The sequence below is a fragment of the Biomphalaria glabrata genome, chromosome 1, assembly GCF_947242115.1.
Source record: "Biomphalaria glabrata chromosome 1, xgBioGlab47.1, whole genome shotgun sequence".
Taxonomy (NCBI): Eukaryota; Metazoa; Mollusca; class Gastropoda; family Planorbidae; genus Biomphalaria; species Biomphalaria glabrata.
The window spans coordinates 62,289,798-62,310,269 of record NC_074711.1 but is presented as its reverse complement, the minus strand read 5'-3'; the positions used below and the strand labels follow the sequence as shown (position 1 = coordinate 62,310,269).

At 34.7% G+C, this 20,472-nt stretch overlaps 1 protein-coding gene across 8 annotated transcripts in view; it reads right to left on the bottom strand.

The window, feature by feature from the left end:
- The window catches only part of LOC106075822 (polycystic kidney disease protein 1-like 1), a 183,267-nt gene that overhangs the window by 108,666 nt on the left and 54,129 nt on the right, over nucleotides 1-20,472 (bottom strand). For all 8 annotated transcript variants that reach the window (XM_056006474.1, XM_056006510.1, XM_056006470.1 and 5 more), the window contains 2 exons: nucleotides 10,696-10,782; nucleotides 8,954-10,193 (listed from right to left, as the gene is read on the bottom strand). In XM_056006474.1, coding sequence (XP_055862449.1) covers nucleotides 8,954-10,193; nucleotides 10,696-10,782 — 1,327 coding nt within the window. The remainder of the gene's footprint in view (nucleotides 1-8,953; nucleotides 10,194-10,695; nucleotides 10,783-20,472) is intronic.

The window sequence follows — 20,472 nt, the reverse complement described above, 5'->3', positions numbered from 1 at the left end:
GTTTTTTACATGGAGACACAGTGATGGGAGCATAGCAGGATTGTTTTTACATGGAGACACAGTGATGGGAGCATAGCAGGCTTGTTTTTTTACATGGAGACACAGTGATGTGAACATAGCAGGATTGTTTTTTACATGGAGACACAGTGATGTGAACATAGCAGGCTTGTTTTTACATGGAGACACAGTGATGGGAGCATAGCAGGATTGTTTTACATGGAGACACAGTGATGAGAGCATAGTAGGATTGTTTTTTACATGGAAACACAGTGATGTGAACACAGCAGGCTTGTTTTTACATGGACGGAATATAAATAGTGTTTAGACACAGAGCAGATTACTGTGTTCACTTTTAAAAACCAATTAAGGTAAAAAAAAATCCCCCCGTCCCATTTTCTTCACTGGTCCATAGAAGTGCTAAGATCATAGCGTAGAGAGAAAGCGAAAAGCATGAAATAGTACTAAACAAAAAACAATTGGTAAAAATATCACAGATTTATTGTAGTTTGACTAGATCTATTACAAAGTTGATGATATGACTGATCCAAACTAATTGATACATCTACACTACATATAAGCTTTGTTGTTTTGGTTTGTTTTATTTAAGTATTGCAATGTTTTTCTGGTTATAAAGTTTATATTCACTCACACTGTAGTGGACATTTAAATGGTGGTGATTCGATTTGTACAATAGGCATAAATCTTAAGCTGATAATACAATAACAAACAATTACAACGGAACAAAATACAACAAAAGTTGATCATAAAATTGTTAAGTTGGATAATTTCTAACAACCTTAAATCTAAGGGCGGTGAGCGGGTCTAACCAGGGCAGGATTTGGGGGAGGGGAGGTAGGACTCCACAAGAGAGAGGCCACCCCAATACACATTTTTAAAAAAGCAACAGCTTTTACGTTTTCCTTATATTAATATGTTTTTATAACGTTACTATATAATAATTTTTATTTGACCAACAATACTTACAATTTTACTTATGAAAACGTTGCCGTGGTTAGAAGTTTCCGCATACTTATAGTAAGTTGTAATATATAAATACTTGTTCGGATGTACGGCAGTGCTTCAGCCAAAGCCTTAAACTTTCACGAACATCTTTTAACTAAACTAAGCCTATTAATAATTTGCTTGTCAAAGAGAAGGAAAATACGTGTGGATTTATAAAGTAGACGTACTCTATTTCTTTATTCTAAAATATGGCATGCCTTTAGATATACGTATTTATTAGCATTATTATTAAGTGGATTTTTGTAAAAGTTTTCGAAAAGTGTACAGCCTCCACAAAAATCCTGCCCCGAGGCCTTCACTAACTTAAATCCGACCCTGGGTCTAATACATGTTAGAAAATAGAATTATGGCTGTGATGTCAATGTCAAGATTTTGTTCGATTTCTTGCAAGACTCTGATCAGGTCACTTAGCTCGACAAGCTCAAAAAGCAAAGTAACATTTATTTGTGAGGGGGGAAGGGAGTGTGCCTGCATTAAGTGTTGGTAAAAAAAAAACAAATATGTGACATTTTATAGCTTTGACAGGAAAAATTACTATTGACGTAATTATAAAGCTGGTTTTTATGATAAATAATAATGGCCGCTATTAGTTTTGTGTGGTCTGTCTAAAGTGAAAAGTATCCTCATAGAGACCTAGATGCCTTGAATGAGAGATCGGCCCTAAAGAAAACTTTCAATCAGATAATCATTCAATAACATAAGCCAGGTTCACATTGAACCATATTTTCTAAATCATCAGTTCATTGAATACATATGAATATTAGCGCTAGTATCTCCGTATTATGTGGTATCATGTCCTCAGTCGTTCTAACACTAATTCAGGTCAAACTTTCGATACGCACACATGTCTTATTTTTGTATTGTCGGTTACTGTTTGGTAAGTGATGCTGCTAACAAAGAAGTTATCAATATTTTCAGCAAGATTAACAGAAGCTATGAGGTTGCAGACGTGCTTGTTTGACCGGTTGACGTTGTTCTTATTCTTATTCAAGTAACTTTTGTTTTTGAAGATATGGCTCAGTGCGAGCCTGACATATCGAATGCGGTCAAATGATTATCTAACTGATGGTTGAACTTAGGACTACGGGATTATAGTGAGTGGTCAATGTGTCATTCACGGCCTTTGTAAGAGGTCCTTTCTTTTGGTCAAGTGTATTAATGGCTTTACTCTTCAGTAGCCTATTGTGCACTAGAAATACATTTTCATTCTTTTTTAAACACGTGATGTTTATATTAATATTAAATCGTTTTTAAAATGGTGTATTTTTTTTTTTTTTTTTTTGGAAAACAAAAACGTCCAACAATTTACTTTAACAAACAAAACAAATGGTTTCTTTTCAGATAAAAAGTAGAGGCTGCACCAAAAATATTGCAAACTATAAAATATCATCAAAACCAGATTTTCAATATCTCTAGGTTTTTTTTAGATCTCAACGTTATGAAACGTTAGGACTGACAGACAGACAACACACAGAACTAACAGACAGACAGACAGACAGACAACATACAGAACTAACAGGCGGCTTTTCCCCTTTCGTGGGACGCTCAAAATACAAATATATTTCTATTTGGAATTTTTTTACTATTAATGTCACGCGAGTTCCCCAGAGACATCAGACAAAAATACAATTTATGTGATGGCTGTTGAAGTAAAACCGTTTGCACAGTAGAACGAGGGATTACATAAACTGATTGTTTTTTTGAAAGGGAAAAAATAAAAAATTCTGTGAATCGATCAAGATACCTTCATTTGTAGGCGTCATTTTTTTAAAATAGGAATTTCAAACACAATAAAAATAAATTAACAAATTCGATTTGACTTCAAATACAAGATGTATAAATATAATAAATTTGATTATTACACAACAGTGATATTGTGGATAAGTCCCCATCATTCCATAGTTTTCTGTTGTCCTTATAATCCGACCCGCTAAGAATCCTATTACTGCTGGTCCGTTTCCTCCCTAGTACTGATCCTTTAGAACAGCGTTTTTCAAACTGGTGCGCGAGACACCCTGATAAGGGGCGCGACGCCCTAAAAATAGATTTGAAAGGCAAAGTTAACTTATTTATTTTTTAAAGGACAATGTGATTATAATAATTCATGTCTGAATATTAAACCCTCAGTATCTCCACAACTATTTCCAGAAAAAAAGTATTTTCTAGTGCACAAAACACTTGAAACTTATTTAAGATTTCCGGGGAGGGAGATAAAAAATATAAACGCATTAACTTTACAAACAATGTAAAAATATATGAGAATAAATTTTTTTGGTCTCGGGAGGGGGGGAGGGGGAAGCTTCTACTTGTAGGCTTCAAAGTTTGAGAATTACTTAAGAAAGTCTCTACAAGAGCTAACACTTCTTGAGTTGACATTTTGAAATGGTCAACAGGTCACGATGACGCTCCAAAGATCTCAGAATCCTGAATGGGACTTCCCTTCCTAATTGTTATTTGATTCTCTTAGTTAAACCTAGTAACATCATCTCTCGCCAACAAAATTAACTTTAACAAATATATTAACATGAATCACAACAATATTGATTATTTCATCAATACCTTTTTTTACACATATATCTTTAAGTTTACAGTAATCTTATACCTCTGAATTTAAATAATGTTGATTAATAATGCCTTCTAATGCTTCTCTCTATTTGGCTATTGTTACTCAGAGATGATACTTTTTCTTCTAAAAAATGTATCTTTTGTATGTAAACAAAATGGACTAAAATAAAGGAAAAAGAAAGTGTCAATTTACAAGCTAATAAAAAAATCATTACATTGTTTTAATGCGGAAGTACTAAACCTACTAATAAGTAGACAAGTCCACTCAATTCTCTATAACACTGGATGTTATGATGTACTGGATGTTAAATCTATGTATGTAACACACAAAAAAACAAGGTTACAAAGACAGTTTGTGTGGAAACACAAACTCAGAATTGGCCCCCGAAGTGGTCCACCAAGGCAGGTAAAAAGGCAGGTTTCAATATTTTCAGAAAGGACATCAGAATGAAATTCTATCAAAGAAAAATGACAGAAAAATGGAGAAAAGGTTTGACAGATCTTGTGTGGTGCCCCAGGTGAAAGTGAATGTGAAGTTAGATGTGAACCTGGCCTAACTGATGTCTTATAATGAATATCTAATTGATCTAATTGTTTTGTAAAGGGCCAATCTCTTATTCAAATAAATCATTAAGTAAAAAACCTTTCCGTAAAAAAAAAAATCCCCTTTGGTTGAGTGCTCGATGGTTTGGTGCAGCGCAGAAGTTCATGTGATAATATGAAGTTCTACTTATTAATTGTTGTTTTAAATTATGTCTCACTTATATGCATACTAAATAGATTTTTTCTCTTTAAAAAAATAGTTTACATTTTTTTTGTGTAAATGTAGTAGTTAGTATGACAGAACTTACTTAACTTAGCAATACAAATGTAAAAAAAAAAAAAAATATTTGACAGAAAATCTAAAACCATTTGCATAAATGTAATCAAAATATGGTAAATGGTGTACACCCGTACTAAAGAGCCTACCGTGTCTGTTACTATTAATAGTGAATAGTTGTAAAAGTAATGTATTTTTATGAAAAATCTGCTTGCATAGATAATTTTTAAAATTAGATGGTTCACTTTTGGGAAAGAAAAAAGTAGCGTTGCATCATAACTTTGAATGTTGTAAAATATTGTGATGTCCTATTTTCTGAAACCTAAACGGGACGGGCAGATGGACGGACGGAAAGACAGGCCACACAAAACTAATAGCGTCTTTTCCCCTTTCTGGTGCCGCTAAAAATCTTAACGGTGAAGTAAACTCGTTCAGCCCTTTCTGGGTGCACACTAGTATAACAAGTAGAGTGGGGTTCAGGTGGTCCAGATGGACATGGCGACCTTCTTTATTCTGGAGGAGGAAAAAGGAAGTTCTATAAGGGACATTTTGATTGTGTTACAAGCACTTGTTTGCTAAAGAAATGTGAGGGAGAGGAATCAAGAAAGAGCAATGAACAGAGAAACTGTGTCAGGGCCGCTCCATTCCTGGTGAGAGATGGCAGCTAAGGGAGCAGCAATTAGGTTTTATGTGCGGATGTCTCATTATAAACTTACCCTCTACCTGTTGAAATCCTCAGACTTCTAGTTAAAGTTTCTAACACTATCGAAATTTCCTCTATTTCATACACCTATAAATTGTTGTACTAGAAAATCATTTACATACTATAATTTTGACTTGAAACTTCACAGTAATACTCATAACAAGTAAAGTGGTGCATGTAAGTTTTTTTTTAAAGAAAAAGGTTTTTTTTCTAAACAAATGAAGATAATAATATTCTTAAAAATGAAAACTGAAGATTAAATCACTAGCGAGGTATTAAAATGTCAAAGACTACCTGTAAGTAGTGCCCAGTTTGAAGCTAAAACAACAGCAACATACCATCGTAAAAATGTCAAGTAATATAAAGGTATGAGTGTAAAAGTTGATGCAAAGTGTAATGAGTGAAACAAGACAACTCTACTTCTCTAGCTGATAACAGACGATGACTAGTCTCTAAGTCGTAGCTATCAACATCTGCAGCCTGTCTAGGTTGGTGGAAGAGTTCACCTGACACGAGAGCACACTCTGGGGTTAGGATATCAAAACAAATTTCTATACGCCTTCACATTGAAACCACCCGAGTCCAGTTTGGTGGGAAGTGGAATCTGCCATAACATTTTAAACTTTTAAAGTGACCATAAGACTTAAGAAAGTATCCCTTTCTGTCCCTTTTTCCTATTACGACCTACAATCAGAAGTAGGGGAAAGTGAGAAGTGAAATCTTATATATTTAAATAATTGTTTAAAGATATTGGTATCTAGCGTAGACAATTATTTATTTATCAACAGGGGCGCCTTTCTCACTCTCTCTCTCTCTCTTTCTCTCTCTCTCTCACTTTCTCACTCTCTTTCTCTCTCTCACTTTCTTACTATTTGCTTTAACGAAAGAGTCTTTCCACTAAAAAAAAAAAAAATTCCTCTTATTTAAAATGTTGAGGATGGTTCCAAACTCGAACCACTGTTGGTGCCATCCCGTACGTCAACATTTCTCAAACTGGAACACTGGACTAAATCCTCCCAGTGTGCATGAGCAATATAAAGCTATCAAAAGTAAGAGCCAACACAATGTTGAAACAATACTAACATCTCACAGTGTTGCTTCAAAGTAGACATGTAAAGTAACTTAGCTGGTGCTCCTTTGCACCATGTAAAAAAAAAAACGTGGTTAACTGGTTGGACAAGAAAACAAACCTACAACTGCCTGGCTATACAAATTAGTAAGGGTTTGGAAATAGAGCTGAATACTTCTTATATTCAAAGAAAACGAGCTGAGTACACTGACAGTTTCTATTTCAATCAAACACAATGGTTTTTAACAAGAAAAACATTAGTAAATACTTTTAAAAAAGACAACACATCCTTTATATAATTTAAATAGCGATGTTGTTTCACTTAATAACTAATGAAAGTTAGATTTAAAAACAATAAAACATTTTTACCCCGCCCCAATCCCCCTCCGAGAAAGAATCCTAGTTCAGTGAATGTCTAGATCTACTAGACTTAGAAGAGTCCAATGATAGAGCTTTAGTTCTAGACTTAGAAGACGATCAGCAAAATTTTTTCCTGAACATTCATTTATTGAACTCTTCAAGGAATGTGGAAATACACGAGGATGTATCCATTCAAGATATTTTCTCGTTCGGTTTAAATTTCTTTCTTTTTTTTTTGTTCACTTAGAAAAAATTATAACGGTCAAACTCGAGTTTTCCCAGTGTGGCTAACGAGTTAGTGATTCTTTCCCCACAATATACTGCAGCTATCATATTGCTAGGAAAATTGATAGAGACGTTTTTGAGATCGGTGTCCACCCAATCAGGTTTTAGTCTCCATGAAGTTACGATTTAAATAGAGATATTGTCAAAAGTATTTTGTAATGTTTTTCTTGTTTCAAAAATGATGTCACCATTTGAATTAATTTCGGTGCCCTACTGTTCGCTTCTGCTTAAAAAGCACAAACCAAACAGTGAGACTACGTGGGATATATTTTATTTTAACAATACCTCTACTTAACTAGCACTTTCGTGGAACTTCTAGGTGGGTGAAACCTGGGTGGACAAAACATTTACGTATCGTCTAAATGTCTACTATGTCTAGATCTAAAGGCCATTCAATCATTTGGACTATTCTAAAGTCTAGAAGATCTATACATTCACTTAACCAGGATACTTTCTCGGGGGTAAAAAGGGGGGAGGGGGAAATGTTCCACTGTTTTTTAAATCTAACAATCATTAGTTACTAAGAGAAAAATAATCGCTCCATAAGTTGTGTAAAGGAGGTATTTTCTTTTTTTAAAAGTATATTAATGTTATTCTTGTTTCACTTTACGGCCAAAATGTAGGCTAGGACAGATTTGAACCAAAAAATGAAATCACTATAGACCATAGGTTCAATGTAATGTAGAAGATATGAGAAAACAAATTTTAAAACAATTTCTAGCATCCGTAGTGTTATTAAATAGAAGTTTACCCATCAGATCAAAGAAAGGTATTATTCTTGCATTATTCCAGATATCATTGTGCATAGCTAGTAATGAGCAAAGCTGGGGATAGTGGCGATTGTGAATGTATGGATGGACGGTCATGTTTTATTTTGTATAGCTAAGTTTAATGTTTATTCGATTCTAAACAAATATTTGCCACAAACTTTTGTATCATTTCAAAACAATATAAATGAAACTAAACGAGAAAGAAATAATTTTTTTAAAAAATGTTCACTATTCTCCTCCACTGTAGGGTCAAGTTTTCCAGTACATAAATGACATTTTGCTTCCCTCTCTACTGGGTTGCGCTGAAAGATTAAACTAACATATTATTGTTGTTGGGTCTGACCTGCTCTTACTCTGCACAGGCATTGTGCTATCTTGACATTTCTAGTCAATAGATTATGGCATGACAACGTAAGCATAATGGTTAAGGACAATTTGTGCGCCTCTGGTCTGGACACATATATGTCATGGTGTTGAAATTTGTTTATCTGTGCAGTGCCAAGAGACTTGAACACAAAAAAAAGGCGGCTCTCAGTACGCAGTGTGTTAACAATAGATCCAGGAAAGTATGGAGTTTGCCATTTCACCGCACTGTACTTTTACTTTTTTTAAGACATAACAATAGAGGCTCTTCTCCTTCTCTACCCCCCCTCCCAGTTGCTCTTTTTCTCAAAAAGACAGGTAGTAACTACTTGGCAGGTCGTTTGGTTCTCTGAAATTGTATTTAAACAATGCAAGTCTACAAATCATGCTATCAAAAACAGTCGAGCATAGACTTTTTGGCTGATGAAAATAGTAGTACATATCTGCATCAATAGTAGTACATATCTGCATCAATAGTAGTACATATCTGCATCAATAGTAGTACATATCTGCATCAATAGTAGTACATATCTGCATCAATAGTAGTACATATCTGCATCAATAGTAGTACATATCTGCATCAATAGTAGTACATATCTGCATCAATAGTAGTACATATCTGCATCAATAGTAGTACATATCTGCATCAATAGTAGTACATATCTGCATCAGTAGTAGTACATATCTGCATCAATAGTAGTACATATCTGCATCAATAGTAGTACATATCTGCATCAGTCAGACTCAATACATGTCATTTGTTTCGTTTTATCGGAACAATGTGTTTCGTTGAAATGTGTTGTGAATTACTTTGATTAGAATTTAAATAGCTTTGTGTGGCTGTTAACCATTACATGTACATCTTTTAATTAAAGTCTTACAAATATTCAAAACTTGATTAGCAAAGAAAAAAAATAAATACAAAATGTGCAAAAGCGATTGACTAACAAATTAATGAATTATTGCAATATTTTTGTTTAAATGGCAAGACTTACCCGAGGCATTCCTCAAAACAAAAGTCAAATAGGGAAAGTGTGCAGTTAGAAGTTGAATACCAAAATCAGGCGCTAGTTCTTGTATCAAAACGTCTGTTGATCGGGAGATATTTGAAAACTGATTAAATGCAGATACAGTCGCCGTGTAACGCCCAGCCAAAGAAGACGTCCACAAGACAAAACCTATTGTTTGTTCACCACGGACCGTGACGAGATTCGGGGTCAGCAACTCCACAGAATTCACCTTGAAGACAAACTTCGCATCGGCACCACTCAAAGTCACGGCAGAGATATTGACAGGCTGACCAGGTGGAGCAGAGCTGGTTCTAAAATTAAGACATCGTAATGGAGCATGAGCAAGTACCGTGTACTGTACACATTTTCTTTCACTGCTGACACTGTTGTTAACGAGGACACTGACATTATAATGTCCGGGGCTGGTGTATTTGTACTCTGCGATAGATGAGCGATTCTTGCTCGTAATTAGGGCTGCTCTGGAATGGTCCTGAAAAGTCCAATAAAATTCGAAATCACTGCCTTTATTTATCGTTACTTTGCACTGAAATTCTTGCTCAACCAAAAGATACGGCCCTTCTTCGCTGCATTGTAAACTAAGACTACCTAACGGCTCTTGAATGTTGATGTAAGATTTTCCGCTTTGGCTACTCAGAAGATTAAATACCGTCACTGTTATCTCGTATTGTCCTATTTGCGTAAAGACCAAAGAAATATAGTCAAGGCTCGTTATTTCACTATGATAAGTTTTACCAATAGTATCGAGTACTGTCCACGATATAGACACGTTCACAGAATTTATGCCTGTAATATTTAGCTTTACCGTCTTGTTGACTATCCAAACGGGAGGGAACTCTAGCTTTATGCTAGACAGATAGTTCAAAACTATTAGAGGTCTTGTCAAATTGAATTGCACAGACGATGCTTCATTTTCAAGATAAACGATTGGGTAAAAATTCCCTTCAGATCTGAACACGTGATCAAAACGGAAGCTGTAGTTGCAGCCATTTTTAGAGTTTCTGGTTGGTGTCTCTAGCGACGAGTTAGTGAGGAAGGCTGAAATTCTGACTGTTGAATGTGTGCCGTCACCATAGTGAAGCGTGATAAAACTGTAGTTTAGTTGAGCAGATATCAAGGAAATATTCAAACTGGTTAGTTTATAAGAGGGAATAATACCTGAGTCTGTAATTATATTGGCTAGTACATCTTCGTTGCCCAGTACTACCTGTGACAGAAAGAGTGTATAATGAGTATTTCTTCTTCAGTAAAACAACTCAATTTCAAACACAATTGTAAACTAACCCCCCCCCCTCCCATGTTCCCATCTGGTCCATAAGGGATAGAATCATGGCGTATTATGAAAGCGCTAAAAGCATGAAATAGAGAAAAACGAAAACAATTGGTGATTTAATTGCAGATTTATGTTGTTAGTCTAATTCTATAACAAATTTAATGACATGGCTGATCCAAATCCAAACTAATTGATACAATTAAACTTCCTATAAGCTTTGTTGTTTTTTAAAAGTATTTTTGTATGTTTTTCTTGTTACAAATCTATCATTTATTAGTTCATAAGAGCAAACTAATCGTTCTTACAAAGTTGGTCAGCTATGTCTAGCATGGATTTTTTATTGTTGCTGTTGTTGTTTAAAGTATTTTTTTAAATTTGACTTGTTTAAAGTTCGTATGAGTTCATAACCAAAACATTATTCAAAGCGTTAACTTACAATAGTAAAATTCTTTTCTCTTGAGCCATGGGCGTTGCTAGCTTTGGCATTAACTGTGAATATGCCACTTTTCTGTGAACGAAATGGCTGTAAAGAAAAGAAAACACCAAATGAATTAATGATTAACATGGCCCTAATCCAGATGTTCTGCTCTCAATTAGAACACAAGCATCTGTTTTACATTTAGAACATGTTTAACTTCATCAAATGTAATGATTTGATTGCTTAGCATAGCCTTCATTGGCGTTTCATTTCAACTCTGTTTTTTGAAAATGAACAATTCTTGAGAGTTGTTTTTTTAATTATTATTGTGCAATGGAAAAAAGCATTTATTAATAGCGTTGTCAACTACTGAGAAAAAAATCGTTGTCTAGAGGTCAAAACTACCTTTAAACAAATTGAGTAAGCTAGCAGCATTAATACTTATGTAGAGTATCATCGGCGTTTAGGAAGAAAACACTTTCACGTGTAATTAACATAACGTCATCTTATCTTATATATTACAGACGTTACTTCAAAAAAAGGAGATAATTACATCCTACGCATTTCACGTGTCAATCTAGTCATGCACGTTACCAATGACTTAAAGTCTGCTAAGTCATTGGTTTTCCTGGCTGATTCAGGCAACCCATCTTTTAACAATACCTCTATTAAAGTCGCACATTCGGAATGGACAAAACCTAGGTGGACACTGTTTTTGAAAACGGTTCTAACGATTTTCCTAAAACTTAACAGTTGATGTATATCGTTGGGAAATTAATGACTAGCTCGTTGGCCACACGGAGAAAACTCTTGTTTAGCCGTTATCATTTTTGAAAGTGTAAAAAAAATCATTTCCATTTGGCTAGAGGACTAACAAATCTTGATCCTGAACAGTTTCTACACGTTTTATGATTTGAAAACTAAGTAGATTGGAACTACACCCAATGAATGAACATGTTCACAAAAAACCAGATGAATGTAGGCTAACTGATTTTGAAACAATTCTGTGGGAGATTTCCATACATGACAGAAAACAACTCTAAATATGTCGCTTTTTTTTTTGGTGTAATCGGTGCACAGAATCAAGGAAGTATTGATAACTTACGCTTTGTAAAAGTTCTAGGAATATTTGTCTGCACTTTTAGCAGTGCAGAATCAAATTTTCTAAGATTTCCGTTTATAGTTTTTATTTTGTTGGCAACATTGAAGGTCATCTGAACGTCCTTGACATTGTTTTGTTGATCATGAAAATCTCCATCTCTTTAAAATGTTTAGGTTAAAGTGTGTGCGCATCTACGTCCCTGTTGAAATGTGCTCTGGTTGAGAGACAAAGTTGACTACTATAACCTGCTACAACAGAACAATTGAGATTTTCCAAAGAATTCAGGAATATCTAAATAAAACACACAAAACGATACCCAGAAAATGCAATCAAACCCAAATTTATCCACTGAAGAAACTCATGGGGAATTTGAGGAGTCCCTAGCTAAAATGAAATATTTTAGCTAAAGTTGAAATGATAATTTAAAAAAAAAAAAACAACAAGAACCTCACCTGTGTATGGAACACAGAGTGAACATCAATGGAAAATACAGGAGGCATGAGATAGATGTGCAAGAATTTTTTTTAATTAACACGCAGACACACAAACACAGACACACATTTGTAAGAGCAATTAATGAAATTAATCACCAGGGCACATCCTAAGTCAGCTCTAACACTACGGGAGAGGAGAGGCTATCCTCTCTTCAGAAAGCGCCGCAGTACCCTGCAGAAGAAGAACGTGCCAGCCATCCAGTGATAACCGCTCAGCCAGATAGAACGTAAACACTAGCTGGACACATGTGAATTAAGGCTTGTCAATATTAGCAAAGGGAAGCATATCTTCAAGCCTTCGCTTTTCTCTTTCTTAGACTGAAGGAGGTGAATGCAAAGTTAATATTGAAACCTACAGACAAATGGACAGGTTTATTTTGATAGAGCATAGTGTAACTAAATAATCTCAGTGCTCAAGGCTTTCATTGCAGTTCTGTCCTAACTGGCGTATTGGTCAGTAAACAACGTTTTCCTTTCTACTTCCAAAGCCACTGTTTCAAGTATACGATTTTTTGTTGTTGTTGTTTTTTTATTGTTCAATCAAAAGATCAAAATTAAAAACCTAATTTATAAAGCCCCAGATTGCTTAGAACCTAGTGATTTTAAATAAATAACTTAGCGAAATCAATACTTTATCTGATACCTAGATAAGATCATTTATAAATGTATTCGTATTGTAAAACTGGAGAATAGCACCAAGTATCTGTCCAGCCACGAGCCCTGCTCTGGTAAGAGAGAACCCGCCAGAGAATAGTCCGAGAGATATTTTGTCCGGTCAAAGCTGTCAATCAATACGGGAAGCTCTCGGCCAATTGATCACCGCTTACAGACTGGGAAAACACAGAGCTGTACTTTTTCATTCCAGAAATTGGCTGTTGCTGACGTTCTTTGGCCTTCTGCTAGTCCATTTGGGTTGGCACCTTAATCATTTGGTCAGTTCAGTTCAACTATAAGGTCATCAATGTTTCAGTCCTTCTACTCTCACTATAGGCGCAACACTAATGCTGAGTTTACAAATGTTTCAACGTGGATGCCCAACATTTTGCTTTATCTTAGGCTTACTAAGAAGTACTTTAATGGTTTCAGTTATTCCTGTCTATCTACAGGCATCACAGAAATGTAACAATACTATTCCATTAAAAATGTACATCTTGTCCTGCTGTACAGAATATAGTAATACTGTCAGATGAGTCTATTTATAGGCAACCCAAAGAAGACATTTATGAAACGTTCATTCATCCTTACGAAGTAAACTTGCAGTATTGGATTACTTCACGACGAGTAAATAGTTACCTAGCAACAAGCACTTCTCCACCAAATAAATGTTCACTGCTATTCTGCCTGTCCAATTCTATTTGTAGTCCATTAAAAGATATAAATCTTATTTAGAGAATCTGTCACAGTGGCTGGAAAAAAATCACATCGTAATGATTCTAGATCTAGGAATTTTTCGGTTTCCTTTTATGTGAGATGTGAGCCCATAATATGAATATAATAACACTATTTCTAAAATCAGCTTGATATATACACAAATAAATTACTTTTGTTCAATTCAGTTTTTAAAATTAAATATGCAAGTTGTTTTAAAATATATATATATACCATTTTTGAAAGCCTGAGTAGTTACTGGAAACATGTAGTAATTAATAGGTCATTTCAAATCGACACAATCAAAATGTTTTGTCTTCTGTGACACACCCACCCAGTCACACACAACATCAATGGGACACATTGTTATAAAAACAACAGCTGCCTATTGTCTTCCGATAGAGTGCACTTTAGCTTTTAAAAGCTAAGTATGAATAAGGTATGCATTAACGTATAAAAATTATTACAATTCCTCTATTTAGCTTGCAAATTCATGTATTATTCATTAGTTACTAAAAGCAAAATAATCGCTCTTACAAAGGTTGGTCAGCTGTATAAAGGAGGAATAGTCTTTTTTTTTTTAACTACTTTTATATTTTACTTGTTTGGACAAAGTTTTAAAAATAGTTGCTTTAAATCGTCTATTGAAGCTACTATACAGTGGATGATAAACCCACAGGAACCGCCATCGAGTTCATGTCAAACAAAAACTCCCATTATAATCTTGTTAATTTAAAAAAAAACGGTTGAAAAAAACGTGCTATTCATTTAAAAATATAAGCATTCATTTAAAATGACATAAAAACAGTGCCTTGCTGTCTAAATGTTTGGAGCAACATAAAGTGGAAAGCTATGACAAGAGGCGTGACACCCCAAAGTTCTAGTCTTGTAAACTACATTTCTTGATGAACTAATGCGACCAAACGACAGGGACGATTTGTTCGAGGCATTTTGTATAAAGTAGAAGTTCAAAGAAACAAAAAAGTAAATGTAACAAAAAAAAAGTAATACTAAAAAAGAAGTTTGATGTGTTTAGTAAACAGAAACAAAACATAAACATACTTATCAATCAGTGATCAAATAAATACGTCATGAAAAGTAGAGAGCTGAAACAGTTCAGTCTTATATGGTGTTCTATTTATTTATTTATTGAAAAGGTTTCTTTGTAGTATTTCAATGTTTATAGCAAGTCAAATATTCGTGTATGCTTATTTATCAATTTCTTTGTTTGAATGTTCTAAAAAAAAGACAATGTTTTGTTTTTTCCTACTCTAAAATGTAACGAAATCCAGCTTATCACAAATCCTGCTCCGAAATAATATGAGGTCACTAACTTCATGTGATGGATATTTTGGTTAGCTAACACCCACTCTCCCACTTATAAGTTATTGGCCAGATTTTTAAAAAATATCACTGGGGAATAAATTCAAATCTTACTGATGAATTGTTGGTATGAGCAATAAAAATACTTCTCAGCCTGAAACCATTTTGGAGAGCAAGTCATTACAGGATGCTTAGCGGCTAGCCGGCTTAATTGAAATGAAACAATGTCAGTAAAATAAGTGAATAGATTTTACATCTGGAGTGTAGCTTTATATTTCAAATTTTTACCAAGATATCAGGTCACTACGTCTGTCTGTCTGGTAAAACTCTAGTACACGTTAGTTATAAAATGTATTAAGTTAAAGAGAGATAGTGTAGAGAATTAGGTCGTTCGCTAACAAATTTGAAGTCACTTTGTAAAATTCGTTGAATAGCTTCCTGGTCAACACGTCGGCCTTTCATCGAGCTCGAATTAGACTAGAGCAACCTTTTTTTTTTAATTGCTTTTGAATAGAAAGCGCGGAAACCTTCTTTCAGATACCTCTCCCCCAACAGATCTACTATTATGAATGGACCATAGCGCACTGAACAGTTAATGAAGATATTTCCAATCGCACAAATGTAATATTGTTAGTCTAGATCTAAAAAAACACAACTATAACGGTACATGATTGATTCAAAATAAATGATGAAATTCACTCAATGTATGCAGGTTTCTGCAAAATCATTTTTACATTTAACTTGCCCTGTTTAAGATAAGAGGAAGTAGAGTCTACTAGCTTAGTGCACTTTAGGCGCGTCTCAAATAAATGTGTTACATCATGTTTGCTTTCACGACGTAACAAAATAGTGTGAGGTGTAGAGAGACCTCGTGAATTCAGTAATGTTATAATTAACATAATTATATTTAACCCTTTGTATTCACTAGATCTAGTCATCTAGAGTTTGGAGTATTAAGACCACACATGGTGGATATTTGTGTAGCACAAGACGTATGTACATTTTTAATTGAAATCTACAAGTATTCACATTTATAAATATATAATCTAGACCAAAATTATGTACACAATTTGAAATGAACTATTCAGAAAAACTAAAAATCAACGAATTTCTCATAAATCTAGACTTACTTTTATCAAATTGCATTAGGAAATATATAATCTATTATTATCAAAGGTTTAACATTAGGAAAATGAACAGGAACTTAAAATAATAGTAGATTCATAGCCATTGTATGTTAACGAGTCCTTACCTTAATCTATCCATTTAGATCTAGAAGATATAAATAATTCAAAAACAGGTTGCGATTACTCACTAGTCAACATCGTGACGTGATTCACTCTAACAATCCAAATTTACCAGCGTTTCAGTAAAGAGAGATGAGTTGATTTGGAAGTCCGTGTGCAGTAGATAAAACACAACAAAAAGACACCGCCTAGTGTAGAAACAGCAACTAGATCTTGGGCCAGACCCGCGCTATCCTTTCCCCGGCAGATTTAAGAATGCTCTTTATCCCAGGCCAGCCAGGGGAGCAGGTTAGCCACGTAATTACCGTAAGCGTTGTATTTTAGTTCAATCTGCACGTCGGTGATAGTCAAAGGAAGATCTTTTTTTTTTGTTCTTATTGTCCTATTCTGTATAGGAAACCAAGAGTTTGTGTAACACTAGAAGTAAACATTCGTCAGCATTAGACATCTATCTTAACATCAACCATTTTGAAAAATGTAAAAAATCTAATAACGTTTCAGAGATAAAAACAGTTACTAAATAAGCTTTTCAAATGTGCAATGGCTTTATTCCCCCAAATGAGGAATGCTACTTTTCAAGAACTGATTTGATCAAAGAATAGGTGGCATGAGAGGACTAAGTCAAGCTTTACACTCTCTGTTATGGCACGATTAGGAATAACTTATTTGTTTCATAGAAATGGAAAGCTTTTAATTAGAGACGCGACAAGACTAGGAGTTTAGGAAGAAGAGCGAAATGTAAACAGACAACTTTTGACGGCATTAGAGAGAGGCAGGTTTTAGGGACGTAGAGATCTAGCTTGACTACATTTGGCGGTTCCCTAACACTGCAAAGTTTAGAGATAAATGAAAACTTAACAACTAATTAATTCTATTATGTTGAAAGTAGTTTCTCAACTAAAATAACGACGGTTGAAAGTTGAAGTCCTATAAGACCCTTCCCTGTCACCCTCCCCCTTTTCTTTTTGCGAAAATGTAGCTCAAGCAGACAATGGTTTGCTGACCAAGCAGAAATAGCACAGAAATGCGGAGAGGTAAAATATTACATTAATATTATTAGGGTTGTTTGAAATGTTAATTATATCTAATCTGTATTCTAAAAACGTCCAATTGCATATGAAAGAGAAAGAGAATCAAGGAGAGACCTTGAGCCAAAAATACCTAAAAATGAAAATATACCTAAAGACTGTAAATAAACTAAGGCTATGTCTTGAATATTTATTCGTATTTGAAAAGAAAAAAGTAAAAAAATGACATTTAGTATTTGCATTTTTACCTACAATAAGAATAAAATACGTAATTTAAAAAAAAAAGTTGAAATATAAACGAATCATGACTTGAAACGCCGGAAGTGCTCCGGTATCTTAAGCCCCATAATTAAGTGGCTCTATTGATTCACCCACACTAATGCACTAGTTAGCTTTCCTACAGGTGACATAAGCTCTTTGACACACACACACAATAAAGCTGAGCATCTTCTCTAGTTTGTTTTTATAATGTGCGTGTTAAGACTTCAGTATTTCTATGTGTAGCGCAGTGTCTGTGTAGAAACAAAGACAACCTAGCATAGAGACGTTCCCTTGTCTGAATGTGATTAGCTTGATAGTGTAAACCGGGAGGTATCAGCTATCTCAAGACTATAATTGGCTATAAATACCAGCAAATTGCTTCTCGCCAGACACAGTCTCAACGTGACTGGACAGTGATTAAGTTTCAACGATTCAATCCACTCCTACCCCTCTCACTAGTTTCACGTCGCTCATAACACCCCTCTCAATTGTTGTGTCTTCTCTCTCTCTCTGTTACCGTTCAACTCGCCTTTGTAATGAAAACCAAATATCACTGCCTAAAAGCAAGTGCTTATGTTTTGTTGTTCTTGCTTTTTTTTCCCCTGCTGTCTTTTAGTATCTAACTCATTCTAGGCAGAAATAGCAACTAGGGTTTTCCTCAATTAAAAAAAAAAGGGTAAAAGAAAGAAAAAAGCTAGGCCTGATGGTAGAGCGCGATTGATTTGTTTATAAATGTAGTTAAACAGGCAATGGCATAGAAAGCCTGAGCAAGCCCCTCCACCTTCCTGTAGTTGTTCACCGCCCATTGTTGTAGTGGCTTGTCTATCTGACACTAAACATTCCTAAACAAACACGATACACACATTCAGCCCCAGCCGGCCAGGACACAATTAATTTGGAGCCGCCTGCAATCCTACTGCTAATACGTTCCATAAAGGTGTGTGAATGACTCAAATGAGATGCATTTTTTACCTTACACACAAGAAATCTGCCTTGTAATTTTGTTCTTAAGGTTAAAAATAAAGCCAATCAACAAAAAGTTCGGTTGCATCATACACTGAATTACAGCGCACATAAATATGTTTTTAGTGGTCCCGAGAAGATAAACCACTTATGTTTTTGTGCTAGCTAGCTACATATAAGTATTGACCATTTTGAAAAGAATAAGTGAAAGGCAGTTCAATGGCCGTATGGGATCTAGAAAATCCGAGACTTCCTAGATAATACTAGAAGTGGTCAAAGGATCTGGTGTTTCTACAAGAAAGTCGGTTCATGTTGAAAACAATTTGTCTTCAATTGATGACATGCGTTTCACTGTTAGGAATTTGTTTTACCTGTATTATCTCTATGAGTCTCAGTGAGTGAAGGGCCGCGTGCATGTAACAATAGCTCTTTTATTAACGTATTTTCATTTTTATTATTTGTTTGTTTCGTTCCAGTTGAAAACACTAGAATCCAAGAATGCTCTAAAAAAAATTTATTGAAAGGTTTTAAGTAGAAACCTCTCATAATGGAAAGAGTTATAAACCTTTTTTAAAAGCTCATATCAACTCTGACTGTTTGTCTGGCATCTGACATTCTGCCTGTCTGTCTGGTAAAAAGTTTGTACTCGGATCAAGTTGAAATTTTGCACAATTATTCATTGGCCTAGACAAGGCATGAATTATTTTTTAAATAAACAAATTAGTCAATTAATTACTGGTATTTAATTACTTTGTTTGATACCAACAAGGGAAAGTAATACTTCAGTATTCACATATATGGCTAAATATGTAAGGTTTAGTCCCCTTAGATAATTGTACACATTATTTCTCCCATGCCCATTCACGGATCAAGTTGAAATTTTAAACGCTTATTTATTGTACATAACAAAACGTGAATCAATTTTAAAAATTAACCAATTAGTCAATTAACTATTGCTAAGTAATTAATTTGTTTAATGTCGAATAAAGGAAATAACTTCTACATTATTGACAGATATAGTTGTAAGTTCGGAGTTCTTCCAGTTTGATAAGGATTTTTTTCAAATATTTTGCTCGTTGACAGGATACAAAGAATGAATAAGTGGCTTAGAACACAATGTTTCTTCACCATGTTGAAATGCATCCGACTAGAAGCTCTACCTCTGCCTGCTTAAAGCTAATTATTTCAAGTAACAAAAAATGTTTTGACCTTTTGGCTACAAACTTGATTTATTTCTGACCGCAATCATGCATGTAATACATTTTAGCAGTTCTAAAGGTGCCAGCATAAAGAAGAAAAACTACGTGTACATGTAATGGGACCCTTAGAGTATAGAAACAAAATGGCCTGACCCAATATTTACACCATCGACTGGAAACGAGAGATTGTTCAACTGCCCCCCTGCTTGGGTGTAAGACACGAATTCTTTACATAATTTTTTTTTACTATTGTTTAGGTGCATGTATATTTGTAACTAGGCTTACACTAACACACTAAAGCTAAGATTAAAATCCAAACGAATTAAAAGACTAGACTAGAATTATATTTGAACTGACTATTAGTGTTAAATAAAACGCAGCATTAATCTTATAATCAGTGTAACTGCTTTGTGAGCTACGTATCTCTCACTTGCCTTACTTGGTATGCACCGTGCATGTAATGTTTTGAAGGATAACCAAAGAAGCCTAATCCTTCTAATGACACTTTGTCTAGCCAGCTTTGGGGCAACCCTTTCTTCGTAGTGCTCCCTCTACGTTGCTGTGTGTGTGTGTGGGTCAGTAATTTGTCGGAGAGTATAAGTCCAACTAGAACACTATGGTATTGTAGACTACTATTATTTACTAGAATGAGGAGGTTTTGATGAACTTAAAATAAAATTCCCTGGACCGCGAGTCACTTGATCGTGTGGTTTTGCTCACCTCTTTAAAAAAAAGTATTACTACTGTCTCACCATCGAAACTTCCAGAAAATGAACTATTTGAAAGATTAGAAAGTTTCCGAACATTCAT